The following is an 18847-nucleotide window of genomic DNA, read 5'->3' on the forward strand; positions in this document are numbered from 1 at the left end:
TTTTAAGAAGGTGGACTTTGGGAAAGAAGTTAGATTGGAATAGATTATTAGAGGGACAAAGCTTGGAGAAATGTTATGCTTTTAAATGCACAATGTAGAAATTACAAAATTAATGTATACCATTTGGTATGAAATACAATAATAGAAGGGAACCTAAATGGGTAAGGGATGTAATGCAAGAAATAAGGGTAAAAAAAAAGGCATTCCTCAAATACAGACCTTCTGGTTCAGTGATAGATGGGTCAGGGAAAACTGTTGAGACAAGAAATTATAGACAATGAAATGGGATTGAAGGAACAATATGAAACGCTTCTATAAAATAGATGTGGAGTTAAAAGAAAGTCAAACAAATGGTAAAGCCTTTGAAAGGTAATGAGGGGAATGTGGTTTTGGGAACTTGGGAAATGTTAGATATCCTGAATGATTTCTCAGCTTCACTGTTCACAGAAGAAGCCATTGATTCTCTCCTGGAAATGAGGGTTGATTTTCTGGAAATGAGGTGTACATTTTAAGGATAATAACAATTCCTAATAAAGGACGGAAGGAAGCAATAAAGGCATTGAAAGAGGATAAGACTCTGGGGTCAGATGGCCTTCACACTTGAGGAAATGGCTGACAAAATTGGTTACTTTCTGGTGGGGACCTTTAGAGAATCAAAAGAATTGGGACTAGAAAGAAGGGAACATAGCATCTATCTTTGAAAATTACAGACCAGTGAAGCCTGACCTCTGTCTTCGGTAAAATATTACAGGCTATTCTGAAGAAGGATACTGTGAAATACCAAGAGCAGTATGAAAACACCATGGTTTGAATCCCTCCAGTCAGATTTCCACCCCCACCACAGTACTGAAACAGCCCTTCTCAAAGTCACAAATGACATTCGATGTGACTGTGACCATGGTTAAACTATCCCTCCTCATCCATCTCGACCTATCTGCAGCCTTCAACAAAGTTTGACCACACCATCCTCCTCCAACGCTCCTCCTCAGTCGTCCAGCTGGGTGGAACTGCCCTTGCCTGGTTCCATTCTTATCTATCGAATTGTAGCCAGAGAATCACCTGCAATGGTTTCTCTTCCCACTCCCAAACCATTACCTCTGGAGTCCCCCAAGGATCCATCCGTGGCCCCCTCCTATTTCTCATCTACATGCTGCCCTTTGGTGACATCATCCGAAACCACATCATCAGGTTCCACATGTATGCTGACGACACTTAGTTCTATCCCACCACCACTGTCTCTGATTTGTCACATTGCTTGTCCAACATCCAGTATTGGAGGAGCAGAAACTTCCTCCGAATAAATATTGGGAAGACTGAAGCCATTGTCTTTAATTCCCGCCACAAATGCCATTCCCATCTCTCATCCTGGCAAATGTCTGAGGCTGAGCCAGGCTGTTCACAATTTTGGTGTGTGTCTGACCCCGAGATGAGCTTTCGACCACATATCCGCTCCATCACCAAGACTGCCTACTTGCATCTCCGTAACAACGCCCAACTCCAATCCTACCTCAGCTCATCACTGCTGAAACCCTCATCCATGTCTTTGTTACCTCTAGACTTGACTATTCCAATCCTCTCCTTGCCAGCCTCCCATCTCCCACTTTACATAGACTCATCCAAAACTCTGCTGCCCGTACCTTAACTCGCACCAAGTCTCATTCACTCATCACCCCTGTGCTTGCTGACCTACACTGGTTCCCGGTCAGACAATGCCTCAATTTTAAAATTCTCATCCTCATTTTCAAATCCCTCCATGGCCTCACCCCTCCCGCCCTACAAGCCTTTGAGCTGCCTGCGCTCCACCAATTCTGGCATTTTGCCCATGCCCGATTTTCATCGCTCCACCATTGGCGGCTGTGCTTTCAGCTGCCTTGGCCCTAAGCTCTGGAATTCCCTCCCTAAACCTCTCCACCTTTTTCTCATCCTTTAAGATGCTCCTTAAAGCCTAACCTCTTTGTCCAAGCTTTTGGTCATCTGTCCTGATATCTCCTTCTGTGGCTTGGTGTCAATTTTTTTTTATTGATAACACTCTTGTTAAGCGCCTTGGAACATTTTGCTATGTTAAAGGCACTACATAAATGCAAGGCATTGTTGTTGCCATAGGGTAAGTCAACATGACTTCATGTGGACTGGGGTGGTATCATGCTCTACAAACCCATTAGACTTCTTTGAGGAACTTTGATATAGTGCTAGAGGAGGCTGGCCCATAAGGTGGAAAAGCAGTAAATAAGCCAAATAGGATTTAGGTTTGCATAGCACATGAAATTGAATACTAATCTAATACGGAGCCTATATAGGACATTGGTTCATCCCAGTCAGGAGTACTGTGCGCAGTTTGCCATATTATGGGAAGAACATCATGGCACTGGAAAAGGTGCAGCAAAAGATTACCCCATCTGAAATCTAGCATTAAATATCTGCGCTACAAGAGACTTTAGAAGCTGAGTCTGTTTACACTAGAGTAGGGAAGATTAAGAGGGGATCTTAATGAGGTATTCAAGATCCTTAAGGATACTGACAAGTTAAAGCTTGAGAAAAGTTTTACGCTAGCCCTGAAAATGACAATGAGAGGGATAGGACATAAGATGAAGCTTAGAAGAGCTAAGGTAAATGGACAGTCTAAATATAACTATCTCTCAGAGAGAGTGGCATATGTTTTGAATGGCCTGCCCATAGGCAATCAAGATTGTCTTTCAGGTACTGTATACTCCTACTTTATTATGTGTACTCTGAATAATTGTTTTTTTGTGCAGTGGTGTATGACTTTTCTTTCTGTATTATTGTATATACTTGGAGCACATCATTGCTGCATCTAATCATAGAGAATAAAATTATCTCAAATTGACCAGAACAGAAAATTACAGTTAGTATTTCAAAAATAGTCACTTCTACTGTAGGCTGCCAAACTTTACATCCTGCTTTCCCTTAAATACATTTTAACTTTTCAGTAGAACCTTGAAATACGTATGAGAGAAAACATAAGAACATAAGACGTAGGAGCAGGAGTAGGCCATACGGCCCCTCGGGCCTGCTCCGCCATTCAATAGGATCATGGCTGATCCGAATCTAGACTCACGTCCACTTCCCTGCCCTCTCCCCGTAACCCCTAATTCCCTTATCTGCTAGGAAACTGTCTATCTCCGATTTAAATTTATTTGATGTTGCAGCTTCCACAGCTCTTTGGGGTAGCAAATTCCATAGATTTACTACCCTCTGAGTGAAGAAGTGTCTTCTCATCTCAGTTTTGTAAGGGCAGCCCCTTATTCTAAGATTATGCCCCCTAGTTCTAGTCTCACCCATCAGTGGAAACATCCTCACTGCATCCACCCGATCAAGCCCCCTCACAATCTTATATGTTTCGCTAAGATCGCCTCTCATTCTTCTGAACTCCAATGAGTAGAGTCCCAACCTACTCAACCTTTCCTCATAAGTCAACCCCCTCATCTCCGGAATCAACCGAGTGAACCTTCTCTGAACCGCCTCGAGAGCAAGTATATCTTTTCTTGAATACGGAAACCAAAACTGCACGCAGTATTCCAGGTGTGGCCTCACCAATACCTTGTAGAACTGCAGCAAGACAGACTTGCCGTATCATGTCTCTCAGAAGCATCTCAAATTGTTTCACATACAATAAATTATAGGAAGTAGAAAAGACAATTCCCTAAAAAGCAATTTCTACATTAATCCCCCCCCCCCCCCAACCAACCTGATACACATTATTAACCATACAAAATACTATGGTGGTATTTAAGTCAATTTCTGAAACTATATACCATGTATCCTGAAAATAAGCAAGATTTAGGAATGTGTTGTGACATCAGAGAAACTCCTACTGCTATTTCATAGGTTATGAAAAGGAGGCTAAAAGATAAGTTGCATACAGGAACCAGACCAGGTTGACTGATCTGGAAATTGGTCAGGACACGGGGGCTCTGTTCTAGGTACAAATCGTTTAATCATTGTCACGGCCTTAGCAGGTAATGATAAATGATGTGTGATAAATTGCTCATTAATGCAATTGCTTTATATGCAATATTTCCTACTTACTATCTCTTTCCTCATGGGTGAGTGACAGATATATCTTCATAGACCCTTACAACTGTACAAAATTGTTCTCTTGTAGTTTTTAGATTTGGGCAAGATGTCCAAACTTCAAGGCTGAACTGGAATTTATGCTGTGCATGCACATGACTACATCTGGAAGGTCTACCAAGAGAAAAACCCAACTGGGTCATCTAAAAGTCCTGTTTTAAAAAAAAAAAATCATATTTAGGATATATTGACTGTTTGTGAATTAATCCTAATTTTATTTTTATGTTGTGCTATTTCACAATTATATTTTACTTGCATTCTGTGCATTATTTAACCTGTAAATAAACCTGGCCAAGTAGTTTTAGCCTATGTGTAGTGTTTGGACGCGATACTAGTTTTCACCTTTTGGAAAAGACAAAGGAACATGATGGGCATCTGACACAGACTCCAGTCAGCAATACAATGCAATTAAGGAGTTAATTATTAAACTTGGGCATAGTAAGTCATACACGGTATGTATAAAAGCACAAGTTTCAGTTAATAAGACTCAGCTTATTTATGGGAATCGCCTTCAGCGCTGACGCAATTAAAGAATAGGCCATTGGAACGTTTGTACAGGACTTTGAACATAAATAAAAATCCAGTACTGTGTCTATAAACAAGCTAAGAAACATATGCAGGAGGTATGTGATAAATAACTAAGCCAAGGAATATCCTGGAAATAAATGTCATTTTTGTTTTTGTTTCTATAACTTGGAAGATAATTAAAACATGCCACACTGCTCAATTTTCCCAACAAACTCAAAACTACTGCTATATGTTCCTGCAAATACTTTATGAACAAAACGTACAGTGACAAAACTAGAAGATTAAATAAATAAAATAAAATTTCACAACAATAAACTTACAGAATGGGTATGTAGTTGGCAAATGAATTGCATTATAGATAAGAGTGAGGTGGTACAATTTGGTAGGAAGAATAAGGAGGACACATACTCCTTGGAAAATAAGAAGGGCATTTTAACCCACAAAAACAGGTGGGTTTGGGTAAAAAAGTGTTAAAAATATCAAACTCAACCCAAACCAGCCTTCTTATGGTTTTAGCTGAGACAGGATGGGGGGCAGGCAACCAACCCGTTCCCAGGAGGCGGGTTGGTCATTTAGATATTATAATAAGGCTGCGTACCTCAGATTAATCTCCATTTTAAATTTAGCCCTGGTCGGCCGGGTTTCCTGGGCCTCAGTGTCTTTCCGCCGCCACCCCCATCCTTCCGTTCAACCCACCCGATCCCCCCTGCCTCCGATCTCCCCTCCGACCCTTCCAATGCCTACCCACCGCACCCCCCACCATCACTCTCCACCCTCTGTCCTCACCACCCACACCCCTGGCCTTTCCAATCCCTCCCTCCTCTCCCTGGCTGCGGCTTGGTGCCGAAGGCTTACCCGCCCCACAACAAGCCAGCCTCTCTGGCCGGCTGCGGCAGGGAAACTGAGACGAGAGATGTTAATCAGGTCGTGCTGTTAAATTCGGCAGGACCCAAGGGAAACACGTCCTTCCGGGGTTCCCGACCACAAAAGAGCCCCACTGCTCCCTCAGAGGCCTATGCGTCTAAATGGGGTAGAGGAGCTGAGGTATTCTGGTGATACAGATACACAAATCACTAAAAGTAACAAGACAGATTAATAAGGTCATTAAAAAAGCAAACAAAGCACTGGGGTTCATTTCTCAAGGGATAGAATTGAAAAGCGGAGAAGTTATGTTAAACTTGTATAGAATCTTGGTTGGAACACATGGAGTACTGTCCCCATATTATAAAAAGGATATAGAGGCACTGGAGAAAGATTTATTAGAATGATACCAGAACTGAGCGATTGAACAGACTCGGGTGCTTTTCTCTAGAAAAGGGAAGACTAAGGGGTGACCTCATAGAGGTCTTTATTATGAAAGGGTTTGATAGGGTAGACGTAGAGAAGATGTTTCCATTTGTGGGGGAGACCAGAACTAGGGGCCATAAAGTCACTAATAAAACCAATAGGTAATTCAGAGGAAACTTTTTTACCCAGAGAGTGGTTCGAGTGTGGAACATGCTACCACATGGAGTAGTTGAGGCGACTAGCATAGATGCATTTAAGGGGAAGCTAGATAAATATATGATGGAAAATAAACACCAGTGTGGACCTGTTGGGCCGAATGGCCTGTTTCTGTGCTGTAAATAGTATGTAATACAAGCTTTATCTTAAGTTTCCTCTCTGGTCAGTGGAAACTCAGTGCCAGGTCTCCGCTGTGGAGTAGAAAGAACGACTTGTAATTACATAATGTGGACCTTGCTGTGTGCAAATTGGCTACCGCATTTCCATACATTACAACAATGACTACACTGCAAAAGTACTTAATTGGCTATAAAGCCTTTTGCGATGTCCGGAGATTGTGACAGGCGCTATATATTTGTCAGTTCTTTCTTTATCATGTTTCTCAGAAACCTCTCAAAGCATTTTGCATGAATTATTCTGGAGTGCAGTCACTGCTGTTATGCAGGTAACACAGCAGCCATTTTGCAGTTAGCAAGATCCCATAATCAGCAAGACAGGTGACTGATCAGTTAAGCTGTCTTTGGTGGTGCAACTTGAGAGGGGAATGTTGGACAAGACACAGAACTTCCGACACTTATTGTGGCACGGAATCTTTAAACTTCACCTAAACAGGGAGCGGATACCTTCGTGCAATGGCCTAGAAATTCAGGTTGGGAGCTTCCCGCGGGCGCAAGCCCCCGACCTGCACTTACCTAGCGCGCCGGCCGTTGAGCTGTGGGCCCGCGTGGGATTCCGATCCTGGGCCTCCTCCAACTGCCGGCGCACAGTGCTTGCGTATCCCAGGGGCGCAGTTAGTTCGATGCGTCCCCTGGGATCACGTGGGCCATGGGGAGTCAATGGTAGCAGCGAATGCTTCATTCATAAGTTTGACAGGAAGGGCTGTCAAGCCTATAAATACTATAAGCCCCAAAACATCACTAAAACTTCAAATAAATTTTAAAAAATAAATCACTTTTAAAATAACGATAAATTACATGAAATAACTATTTTAAACATTAATTTAAATTTTTGAAAAAATTAATTACATTTTCTAACAGGGCTAAAAATAAACTTACCTTTCTTTAAAGTATTTAAAAATAATAAACCTGTGGAACAAATGTTTTAATTTTAATTAATTCACCACTTACCTTGTTAAAAGCAGGACTTGCGCTTGCTTTTTAAAAGTGTAACTGCTGGAGACTTACCCTCCCAGAGAAACCTGCAAAAAAAACGTAAGTTCAATACGCACGCGCTGCCTCTCCGGCGCACGCGTTCCACCTGTCAACCCCTTCTTTCAGGGGAACAGAAGTGCCGGTTTCCTGCGTATGCGCAGTGCATGCACGAAACCAGCACTTGCGTTGGGCCTACGCGTGAGTACCCCGTGCGTACTCACGCGTTGGGACCCGAATTTCTGGGCCAATGGTTCATCCAAAGTGCAACATTTCTGATACTGTAGCATTATCTAGCACTGCATTGGAGTGTCAGCTTAGATTATGTGCTCAAATTCTGGAGTGGGGCTTAAACTTACAATCTTCTAACTCAGAGGTGAGAATGTTTCCAAAGAATATTTCATAGGAATTAAAAATGTGAATGGCACATATGACATGCAATCCGCAAAAGAAGATGCAGTTATCCAAGAATTAAGAGACATTGCAAGGTACTGTGGTAATTATACGACCTGGGTCCCAAACATATGGCTGTGTTGCTATGATTGTAGGACTTGAGGATGATTCATCCACATGGAACTACTCTATTCCCAAAATTCAATTATAAACAATATGAACTGAAACAAGCTACTTCCACAGAACATTATTGCTGATGTGAATATTACGTGGCGTGAATATTACATGTCACTTGTCAGCCTAAATCTGGATGCTGCCCAGCTCCTGGTGCAGACTGACATAGGCTGCTTCATTATTGGAGGATTTGTGAATGGAGCTAAATACTTCAAAATGATCAGAAAACAGTCTCACTCCTGACCTTTATGATGGTAGGAACATCTGATGAAATAGTTGAAGATGGTTGTGCCAAGGGCGCAGCCCTGAGGAACTCCTACAGGACATCCTGGGGCTGCAATTATTGGCCTCCAACAACCATGACCATTTTCCCTTGTGGGGTACAATTTCAGCCACTGCAGGGTTTTCAACTAAACCTCAGTTTTGCAAGGGCTCCTTGGTGCCATACTGGCTCAAATGTTGCCTCAATACCAAGGACAGTTATGCTCACCTCTCCTCTAGCATTCACCTGAAATGAAATGCATAATTTATACAAAAATATTCTTAAAAAAAAACCTCAAAAATTGTCAACTTTTTTCTATGATGTCTTGGAAGAAATAAAAAAGTCTCCATCATCAAACTTGCTTCTATGATGCTTTTTGTTCACGACTGGGTCAGCGATCTAGGAGTTCATTTCTATGAACCCTACTAGAGGGCATTTCAGGAAGCTCTCGACCTACTTTCCAGTCAATATAATTTAGCAATCTGTAAGCCTTGGAACTAGGGAGATACACACGACACACAAGGAAACACTGCTGCTGTGCAATTTGTGCCTGGGTGGAGGTGATGAAGCCAAGAGTAGAACTGGGAATTTTTCTCTCTTCCTCGTCAGGGACTCTATAATAACTATTATATTTCAGGACATAATGGTCCCAATTACACCCAACTGCAATAATTAATTTACGATGTATTGAAGAGCTAAAAAAATTTTGTTTAAAGAATGGGAAATACAGTCTATATGGTATATATATACCAGCTGAAGTGCCCGGCGGTGCAGAGGGGATTTTTGAGGGAATGTTGTTGTTGGAAGAGAGAGAGCGACTGGGGGGGGGAAGAGAGAGCGAGCGACTGGGGGGGGGGGAGAGAGAGCGAGCGACTGGGGGGGGGGGGGAGAGAGAGCGAGCGACTGGGGGGGAGAGAGAGCGAGCGACTGGGGGGGAGAGAGAGCGAGCGACTGGGGGGGAGAGAGAGCGAGCGACTGGGGGGGGAGAGAGAGCGAGCGACTGGGGGGGAGAGAGAGCGAGCGACTGGGGGCGAGAGAGAGCGAGCGACTGGGGGGCGAGAGAGAGCGAGCGACTGGGGGGGAGAGAGAGCGAGCGACTGGGGGCGAGAGAGAGCGAGCGACTGGGGGCGAGAGAGAGCGAGCGACTGGGGGCGAGAGAGAGCGAGCGACTGGGGGCGAGAGAGAGCGAGCGACTGGGGGCGAGAGAGAGCGAGCGACTGGGGGGGAGAGAGAGCGAGCGACTGGGGGGGGAGAGAGAGCGAGCGACTGGGGGGGGAGAGAGAGCGAGCGACTGGGGGCGAGAGAGAGCGAGCGACTGGGGGGCGAGAGAGAGCGAGCGACTGGGGGGCGAGAGAGAGCGAGCGACTGGGGGGCGAGAGAGAGCGAGCGACTGGGGGGCGAGAGAGAGCGAGCGACTGGGGGGGAGAGAGAGCGAGCGACTGGGGGGAGAGAGAGCGAGCGACTGGGGGGAGAGAGAGAGCGAGCGACTGGGGGGGAGAGAGAGCGAGCGACTGGGGGGGAGAGAGAGCGAGCGACTGGGGGGGAGAGAGAGCGAGCGACTGGGGGGAGAGAGAGCGAGCGACTGGGGGGAGAGAGAGCGAGCGACTGGGGGGGAGAGAGAGCGAGCGACTGGGGGGGAGAGAGAGCGAGCGACTGGGGGGAGAGAGCGAGCGACTGGGGGGAGAGAGAGCGAGCGACTGGGGGGGAGAGAGAGCGAGCGACTGGGGGGGAGAGAGAGCGAGCGACTGGGGGGGAGAGAGAGCGAGCGACTGGGGGGGAGAGAGAGCGAGCGACTGGGGGGGGAGAGAGAGCGAGCGACTGGGGGGGAGAGAGAGCGAGCGACTGGGGGGAGAGAGAGCGAGCGACTGGGGGGGAGAGAGAGCGAGCGACTGGGGGGGAGAGAGAGCGAGCGACTGGGGGGGAGAGAGAGCGAGCGACTGGGGGGAGAGAGAGCGAGCGACTGGGGAGAGAGAGCGAGCGACTGGGGGGGAGAGAGAGCGAGCGACTGGGGGGGAGAGAGAGCGAGCGACTGGGGGGGAGAGAGAGCGAGCGACTGGGGGGGAGAGAGAGCGAGCGACTGGGGGGGAGAGAGAGCGAGCGACTGGGGGGGAGAGAGAGCGAGCGACTGGGGGGGAGAGAGAGCGAGCGACTGGGGGGGAGAGAGAGCGAGCGACTGGGGGGAGAGAGAGCGAGCGACTGGGGGAGAGAGAGCGAGCGACTGGGGGGAGAGAGAGCGAGCGACTGGGGGGGAGAGAGAGCGAGCGACTGGGGGGAGAGAGAGAGCGAGAGCGAGCGACTGGGGGGGAGAGAGAGCGAGCGACTGGGGGGGAGAGAGAGCGAGCGACTGGGGGGGAGAGAGAGCGAGCGACTGGGGGGGAGAGAGAGCGAGCGACTGGGGGGGAGAGAGAGCGAGCGACTGGGGGGGAGAGAGAGCGAGCGACTGGGGGGGAGAGAGAGCGAGCGACTGGGGGGGAGAGAGAGCGAGCGACTGGGGGGGGAGAGAGAGCGAGCGACTGGGGGGGAGAGAGAGCGAGCGACTGGGGGGGAGAGAGAGCGAGCGACTGGGGGGGAGAGAGAGCGAGCGACTGGGGGGGAGAGAGAGCGAGCGACTGGGGGGGAGAGAGAGCGAGCGACTGGGGGGGAGAGAGAGCGAGCGACTGGGGGGGGAGAGAGAGCGAGCGACTGGGGGGGAGAGAGAGCGAGCGACTGGGGGGGAGAGAGAGCGAGCGACTGGGGGGGAGAGAGAGCGAGCGACTGGGGGGGAGAGAGAGCGAGCGACTGGGGGGGAGAGAGAGCGAGCGACTGGGGGGGAGAGAGAGCGAGCGACTGGGGGGGAGAGAGAGCGAGCGACTGGGGGGGAGAGAGAGCGAGCGACTGGGGGGGAGAGAGAGCGAGCGACTGGGGGGGAGAGAGAGCGAGCGACTGGGGGGGAGAGAGAGCGAGCGACTGGGGGGGAGAGAGCGAGCGACTGGGGGGGAGAGAGACGAGCGAGCGACTGGGGGGGAGAGAGAGCGAGCGACTGGGGGGGAGAGAGAGCGAGCGACTGGGGGGGAGAGAGAGCGAGCGACTGGGGGGGAGAGAGAGCGAGCGACTGGGGGGGAGAGAGAGCGAGCGACTGGGGGGGGAGAGAGAGCGAGCGACTGGGGGGGAGAGAGAGCGAGCGACTGGGGGGGAGAGAGAGCGAGCGACTGGGGGGGAGAGAGAGCGAGCGACTGGGGGGGAGAGAGAGCGAGCGACTGGGGGGGAGAGAGAGCGAGCGACTGGGGGGGAGAGAGAGCGAGCGACTGGGGGGGAGAGAGAGCGAGCGACTGGGGGGGAGAGAGAGCGAGCGACTGGGGGGGAGAGAGAGCGAGCGACTGGGGGGGAGAGAGAGCGAGCGACTGGGGGGGAGAGAGAGCGAGCGACTGGGGGGGAGAGAGAGCGAGCGACTGGGGGGGAGAGAGAGCGAGCGACTGGGGGGGAGAGAGAGCGAGCGACTGGGGGGGAGAGAGAGCGAGCGACTGGGGGGGAGAGAGAGCGAGCGACTGGGGGGGAGAGAGAGCGAGCGACTGGGGGGGAGAGAGAGCGAGCGACTGGGGGGGAGAGAGAGCGAGCGACTGGGGGGGAGAGAGAGCGAGCGACTGGGGGGGAGAGAGAGCGAGCGACTGGGGGGGAGAGAGAGCGAGCGACTGGGGGGGAGAGAGAGCGAGCGACTGGGGGGGAGAGAGAGCGAGCGACTGGGGGGGGAGAGAGAGCGAGCGACTGGGGGGGGAGAGAGAGCGAGCGACTGGGGGGGGAGAGAGAGCGAGCGACTGGGGGGGAGAGAGAGCGAGCGACTGGGGGGGAGAGAGAGCGAGCGACTGGGGGGGAGAGAGAGCGAGCGACTGGGGGGGAGAGAGAGCGAGCGACTGGGGGGGAGAGAGAGCGAGCGACTGGGGGGGAGAGAGAGCGAGCGACTGGGGGGGAGAGAGAGCGAGCGACTGGGGGGGAGAGAGAGCGAGCGACTGGGGGGAGAGAGAGCGAGCGACTGGGGGGAGAGAGAGCGAGCGACTGGGGGGAGAGAGAGCGAGCGACTGGGGGGGAGAGAGAGCGAGCGACTGGGGGGAGAGAGAGCGAGCGACTGGGGGGAGAGAGAGCGAGCGACTGGGGGAGAGAGAGCGAGCGACTGGGGGGGAGAGAGAGCGAGCGACTGGGGGGGAGAGAGAGCGAGCGACTGGGGGGGAGAGAGAGCGAGCGACTGGGGGGGAGAGAGAGCGAGCGACTGGGGGGGAGAGAGAGCGAGCGACTGGGGGGAGAGAGAGCGAGCGACTGGGGGGAGAGAGAGCGAGCGACTGGGGGGGAGAGAGAGCGAGCGACTGGGGGGGGAGAGAGAGCGAGCGACTGGGGGGGAGAGAGAGCGAGCGACTGGGGGGGAGAGAGAGCGAGCGACTGGGGGGGAGAGAGAGCGAGCGACTGGGGGGGAGAGAGAGCGAGCGACTGGGGGGGAGAGAGAGCGAGCGACTGGGGGGGAGAGAGAGCGAGCGACTGGGGGGGAGAGAGAGCGAGCGACTGGGGGGGAGAGAGAGCGAGCGACTGGGGGGGGAGAGAGAGCGAGCGACTGGGGGGGAGAGAGAGCGAGCGACTGGGGGGGGAGAGAGAGCGAGCGACTGGGGGGGGAGAGAGAGCGAGCGACTGGGGGGGAGAGAGAGCGAGCGACTGGGGGGGGAGAGAGAGCGAGCGACTGGGGGGGAGAGAGAGCGAGCGACTGGGGGGGAGAGAGAGCGAGCGACTGGGGGGGGAGAGAGAGCGAGCGACTGGGGGGGGAGAGAGAGCGAGCGACTGGAGAGAGAGCGAGCGACTGGGGGGGAGAGAGAGCGAGCGACTGGGGGGGAGAGAGAGCGAGCGACTGGGGGGGAGAGAGAGCGAGCGACTGGGGGGGAGAGAGAGCGAGCGACTGGGGGGAGAGAGAGCGAGCGACTGGGGGGGAGAGAGAGCGAGCGACTGGGGGGGAGAGAGAGCGAGCGACTGGGGGGGAGAGAGAGCGAGCGACTGGGGGGGAGAGAGAGCGAGCGACTGGGGGGGAGAGAGAGCGAGCGACTGGGGGGAGAGAGAGCGAGCGACTGGGGGGGAGAGAGAGCGAGCGACTGGGGGGGAGAGAGAGCGAGCGACTGGGGGGGAGAGAGAGCGAGCGACTGGGGGGGGAGAGAGAGCGAGCGACTGGGGGGGAGAGAGAGCGAGCGACTGGGGGGGAGAGAGAGCGAGCGACTGGGGGGAGAGAGAGCGAGCGACTGGGGGGGGAGAGAGAGCGAGCGACTGGGGGGGAGAGAGAGCGAGCGACTGGGGGGGAGAGAGAGCGAGCGACTGGGGGGGGGAGAGAGAGCGAGCGACTGGGGGGGAGAGAGAGCGAGCGACTGGGGGGGAGAGAGAGCGAGCGACTGGGGGGGGAGAGAGAGCGAGCGACTGGGGGGGAGAGAGAGAGAGAGCGAGCGACTGGGGGGGAGAGAGAGCGAGCGACTGGGGGGGGAGAGAGAGCGAGCGACTGGGGGGGAGAGAGAGAGCGAGCGACTGGGGGGGGAGAGAGAGCGAGCGACTGGGGGGGAGAGAGAGCGAGCGACTGGGGGGGAGAGAGAGCGAGCGACTGGGGGGGAGAGAGAGCGAGCGACTGGGGGGGGAGAGAGAGCGAGCGACTGGGGGGAGAGAGAGCGAGCGACTGGGGGGGAGAGAGAGCGAGCGACTGGGGGGGGAGAGAGAGCGAGCGACTGGGGGGGAGAGAGCGAGCGACTGAGACGACCTGGGGGGGAGAGAGAGCGAGCGACTGGGGGGGAGAGAGAGCGAGCGACTGGGGGGGAGAGAGAGCGAGCGACTGGGGGGGAGAGAGAGCGAGCGACTGGGGGGGAGAGAGAGCGAGCGACTGGGGGGGAGAGAGAGCGAGCGACTGGGGGGGAGAGAGAGCGAGCGACTGGGGGGGAGAGAGAGCGAGCGACTGGGGGGGAGAGAGAGCGAGCGACTGGGGGGGAGAGAGAGCGAGCGACTGGGGGGGAGAGAGAGCGAGCGACTGGGGGGGAGAGAGAGCGAGCGACTGGGGGGGAGAGAGAGCGAGCGACTGGGGGGGAGAGAGAGCGAGCGACTGGGGGGGAGAGAGAGCGAGCGACGACTGGGGGGAGAGAGAGCGAGCGACTGGGGGGGGAGAGAGAGCGAGCGACTGGGGGGGAGAGAGAGCGAGCGACTGGGGGGGAGAGAGAGCGAGCGACTGGGGGGGAGAGAGAGCGAGCGACTGGGGGGGAGAGAGAGCGAGCGACTGGGGGGGAGAGAGAGCTAGCGACTGGGGGGGAGAGAGAGCGAGCGACTGGGGGGGAGAGAGAGCGAGCGACTGGGGGGGAGAGAGAGCGAGCGACTGGGGGGGAGAGAGAGCGAGCGACTGGGGGGGAGAGAGAGCGAGCGACTGGGGGGGGAGAGAGAGCGAGCGACTGGGGGGGAGAGAGAGCGAGCGACTGGGGGGGAGAGAGAGCGAGCGACTGGGGGGGAGAGAGAGCGAGCGACTGGGGGGGGAGAGAGAGCGAGCGACTGGGGGGGAGAGAGAGCGAGCGACTGGGGGGGAGAGAGAGCGAGCGACTGGGGGGGAGAGAGAGCGAGCGACTGGGGGGGAGAGAGAGCGAGCGACTGGGGGGGAGAGAGAGCGAGCGACTGGGGGGGAGAGAGAGCGAGCGACTGGGGGGGGAGAGAGAGCGAGCGACTGGGGGGGGAGAGAGAGCGAGCGACTGGGGGGGAGAGAGAGCGAGCGACTGGGGGGGAGAGAGAGCGAGCGACTGGGGGGGGAGAGAGAGCGAGCGACTGGGGGGGAGAGAGAGCGAGCGACTGGGGGGGGAGAGAGAGCGAGCGACTGGGGGGGAGAGAGAGCGAGCGACTGGGGGGGGAGAGAGAGCGAGCGACTGGGGGGGGAGAGAGAGCGAGCGACTGGGGGGGGAGAGAGAGCGAGCGACTGGGGGGGAGAGAGAGAGCGAGCGACTGGGGGGGGAGAGAGAGCGAGCGACTGGGGGGGGAGAGAGAGCGAGCGACTGGGGGGGGAGAGAGAGGCGAGCGACTGGGGGGGGAGAGAGAGCGAGCGACTGGGGGGGGAGAGAGAGCGAGCGACTGGGGGGGGGGAGAGAGAGCGAGCGACTGGGGGGGGAGAGAGAGCGAGCGACTGGGGGGGAGAGAGAGCGAGCGACTGGGGGGGGAGAGAGAGCGAGCGACTGGGGGGGGAGAGAGAGCGAGCGACTGGGGGGGGAGAGAGAGCGAGCGACTGGGGGGGGAGAGAGAGAGCGAGCGACTGGGGGGGGAGAGAGAGCGAGCGACTGGGGGGGGAGAGAGAGCGAGCGACTGGGGGGGGAGAGAGAGCGCGAGCGACTGGGGGGGGGAGAGAGAGCGAGCGACTGGGGGGGGAGAGAGAGCGAGCGACTGGGGGGGGAGAGAGAGCGAGCGACTGGGGGGGAGAGAGAGCGAGCGACTGGGGGGGGAGAGAGAGCGAGCGACTGGGGGGGGAGAGAGAGCGAGCGACTGGGGGGGGAGAGAGAGCGAGCGACTGGGGGGGGAGAGAGAGCGAGCGACTGGGGGGGGAGAGAGAGCGAGCGACTGGGGGGGGAGAGAGAGCGAGCGACTGGGGGGGGAGAGAGAGCGAGCGACTGGGGGGGGAGAGAGAGCGAGCGACTGGGGGGGGAGAGAGAGCGAGCGACTGGGGGGGGAGAGAGAGCGAGCGACTGGGGGGGGAGAGAGAGCGAGCGACTGGGGGGGGGAGAGAGAGCGAGCGACTGGGGGGGGAGAGAGAGCGAGCGACTGGGGGGGGGAGAGAGAGCGAGCGACTGGGGGGGGAGAGAGAGCGAGCGACTGGGGGGGGGAGAGAGAGCGAGCGACTGGGGGGGGAGAGAGAGCGAGCGACTGGGGGGGGAGAGAGAGCGAGCGACTGGGGGGGGGAGAGAGAGCGAGCGACTGGGGGGGGGAGAGAGAGCGAGCGACTGGGGGGGGAGAGAGAGCGAGCGACTGGGGGGGGAGAGAGAGCGAGCGACTGGGGGGGGGAGAGAGAGCGAGCGACTGGGGGGGGAGAGAGAGCGAGCGACTGGGGGGGGGAGAGAGAGCGAGCGACTGGGGGGGGAGAGAGAGCGAGCGACTGGGGGGGGAGAGAGAGCGAGCGACTGGGGGGGAGAGAGAGCGAGCGACTGGGGGGGGAGAGAGAGCGAGCGACTGGGGGGGGAGAGCGAGCGGCGACTGGGGGGGAGAGAGAGCGAGCGACTGGGGGGGGAGAGAGAGCGAGCGACTGGGGGGGGAGAGAGAGCGAGCGACTGGGGGGGGAGAGAGAGCGAGCGACTGGGGGGGAGAGAGAGCGAGCGACTGGGGGGGGAGAGAGAGCGAGCGACTGGGGGGGAGAGAGAGCGAGCGACTGGGGGGGGAGAGAGAGCGAGCGACTGGGGGGGAGAGAGAGCGAGCGACTGGGGGGAGAGAGAGCGAGCGACTGGGGGGAGAGAGAGCGAGCGACTGGGGGGGGGGAGAGAGAGCGAGCGACTGGGGGGGGAGAGAGAGCGAGCGACTGGGGGGGGAGAGAGAGCGAGCGACTGGGGGGGGAGAGAGAGCGAGCGACTGGGGGGGGAGAGAGAGCGAGCGACTGGGGGGGGAGAGAGAGCGAGCGACTGGGGGGGGAGAGAGAGCGAGCGACTGGGGGGGAGAGAGAGCGAGCGACTGGGGGGGAGAGAGAGCGAGCGACTGGGGGGGAGAGAGAGCGAGCGACTGGGGGGGAGAGAGAGCGAGCGACTGGGGGGGAGAGAGAGCGAGCGACTGGGGGGAGAGAGAGCGAGCGACTGGGGGGGAGAGAGAGCGAGCGACTGGGGGGAGAGAGAGCGAGCGACTGGGGGGGGAGAGAGAGCGAGCGACTGGGGGGGAGAGAGAGCGAGCGACTGGGGGGGGAGAGAGAGCGAGCGACTGGGGGGGAGAGAGAGCGAGCGACTGGGGGGGAGAGAGAGCGAGCGACTGGGGGGGAGAGAGAGCGAGCGACTGGGGGGGAGAGAGAGCGAGCGACTGGGGGGGAGAGAGAGCGAGCGACTGGGGGGGAGAGAGAGCGAGCGACTGGGGGGGAGAGAGAGCGAGCGACTGGGGGGGAGAGAGAGCGAGCGACTGGGGGGGGAGAGAGAGCGAGCGACTGGGGGGGGAGAGAGAGCGAGCGACTGGGGGGGGAGAGAGAGCGAGCGACTGGGGGGGAGAGAGAGCGAGCGACTGGGGGGGAGAGAGAGCGAGCGACTGGGGGGAGAGAGAGCGAGCGACTGGGGGGGAGAGAGAGCGAGCGACTGGGGGGGAGAGAGAGCGAGCGACTGGGGGGGGAGAGAGAGCGAGCGACTGGGGGGGGAGAGAGAGCGAGCGACTGGGGGGGGAGAGAGAGCGAGCGACTGGGGGGGAGAGAGAGCGAGCGACTGGGGGGGAGAGAGAGCGAGCGACTGGGGGGGAGAGAGAGCGAGCGACTGGGGGGGAGAGAGAGCGAGCGACTGGGGGGGGAGAGAGAGCGAGCGACTGGGGGGGGAGAGAGAGCGAGCGACTGGGGGGGGAGAGAGAGCGAGCGACTGGGGGGGGAGAGAGCGAGCGACTGGGGGGAGAGAGCGAGCGACTGGGGGGGGAGAGAGAGCGAGCGACTGGGGGGGGGAGAGAGAGCGAGCGAGCGACCTGGGGGGGAGAGAGAGCGAGCGACTGGGGGGGGAGAGAGAGCGAGCGACTGGGGGGGGGAGAGAGAGCGAGCGACTGGGGGGGGGGAGAGAGAGCGAGCGACTGGGGGGGAGAGAGAGCGAGCGACTGGGGGGGGGAGAGAGAGCGAGCGAGGGGGAGAGAGAGCGAGCGACTGGGGGGGGGAGAGAGAGCGAGAGCGACTGGGGGGGGGGAGAGAGAGCGAGCGACTGGGGGGGAGAGAGAGCGAGCGACTGGGGGGGCAGAGAGAGCGAGCGACTGGGGGGGAGAGAGAGCGAGCGACTGGGGGGGAGAGAGAGCGAGCGACTGGGGGGGAGAGAGAGCGAGCGACTGGGGGGGGCGGAGAGAGAGCGCGAGCGACTGGGGGGGAGAGAGAGCGAGCGACTGGGGGGGGAGAGAGAGAGAGAGAGCGAGCGACTGGGGGGGGAGAGAGAGAGAGCGAGCGACTGGGGGGGGGGAAGAGAGAGAGAGAGAGAGAGCGCGAGCGACTGGGGGGAAGAGAGAGAGAGCGAGCGACTGGGGGGAAGAGAGCGAGCGAGCGACTGGGGGGAAGAGAGAGAGAGCGAGCGACTGGGGGGAAGAGAGAGAGAGAGCGAGCGACTGGGGGGAAGAGAGAGAGAGAGCGAGCGACTGGGGGGAAGAGAGAGAGAGCGAGCGACTGGGGGGAAGAGAGAGAGAGCGAGCGACTGGGGGGAAGAGAGAGAGAGAGCGAGCGACTGGGGGGAAGAGAGAGAGAGCGAGCGACTGGGGGGAAGAGAGAGCGAGCGACTGGGGGGAAGAGAGAGTGGTGTGGGGGGAGGAGGGGGGGAGGGAGAGGGGGGTGTGGGGGGAGAAAGGGAGGGGGGGAGCTTGCAGACCCGATGGTTTCGCGGAGCTCCGTGCCGCCCCACGCACTGACATGGCTCAGCCCGAGCCCCGCCCACCCGAGCACCGGCCTCCCACTCTCCGGAGCCCCGCCCTCCCGCTCTCCGCCTTCCCGAGCCCCGCTCCCCGCCCGAGCCGGCTTCAAAACCAGAGCGACGCCGCCGCGCAACCTACCGTGTGAGGCCCGGCCGGACTCAAGTCGCGCTCCGGGCGGAAGATGACGCGG

The 18847-nt window shown here is 57.3% G+C and overlaps 1 protein-coding gene across 3 annotated transcripts in view; it reads right to left on the bottom strand.

Moving 5' to 3' along the window:
• Positions 1-18847, bottom strand: part of poc1a (POC1 centriolar protein A) — a 196177-nt gene that overhangs the window by 43053 nt on the left and 134277 nt on the right. For 2 of the 3 annotated variants that reach the window (XM_086001787.1, XM_086001785.1), the window contains one exon: positions 220-252. The exons of the other annotated variant lie outside the window; for it this stretch is intronic. In XM_086001787.1, the coding sequence (XP_085857913.1) occupies positions 220-252 (33 nt within the window). The remainder of the gene's footprint in view (positions 1-219; positions 253-18847) is intronic. 3 annotated transcript variants of the gene reach the window in all.

Source organism: Somniosus microcephalus, chromosome 11 (genome assembly GCF_052327205.1).
Source record: "Somniosus microcephalus isolate GS21.2 chromosome 11, FLI_Smic_1.0, whole genome shotgun sequence".
Classification (NCBI taxonomy): Eukaryota; Metazoa; Chordata; class Chondrichthyes; order Squaliformes; family Somniosidae; genus Somniosus; species Somniosus microcephalus.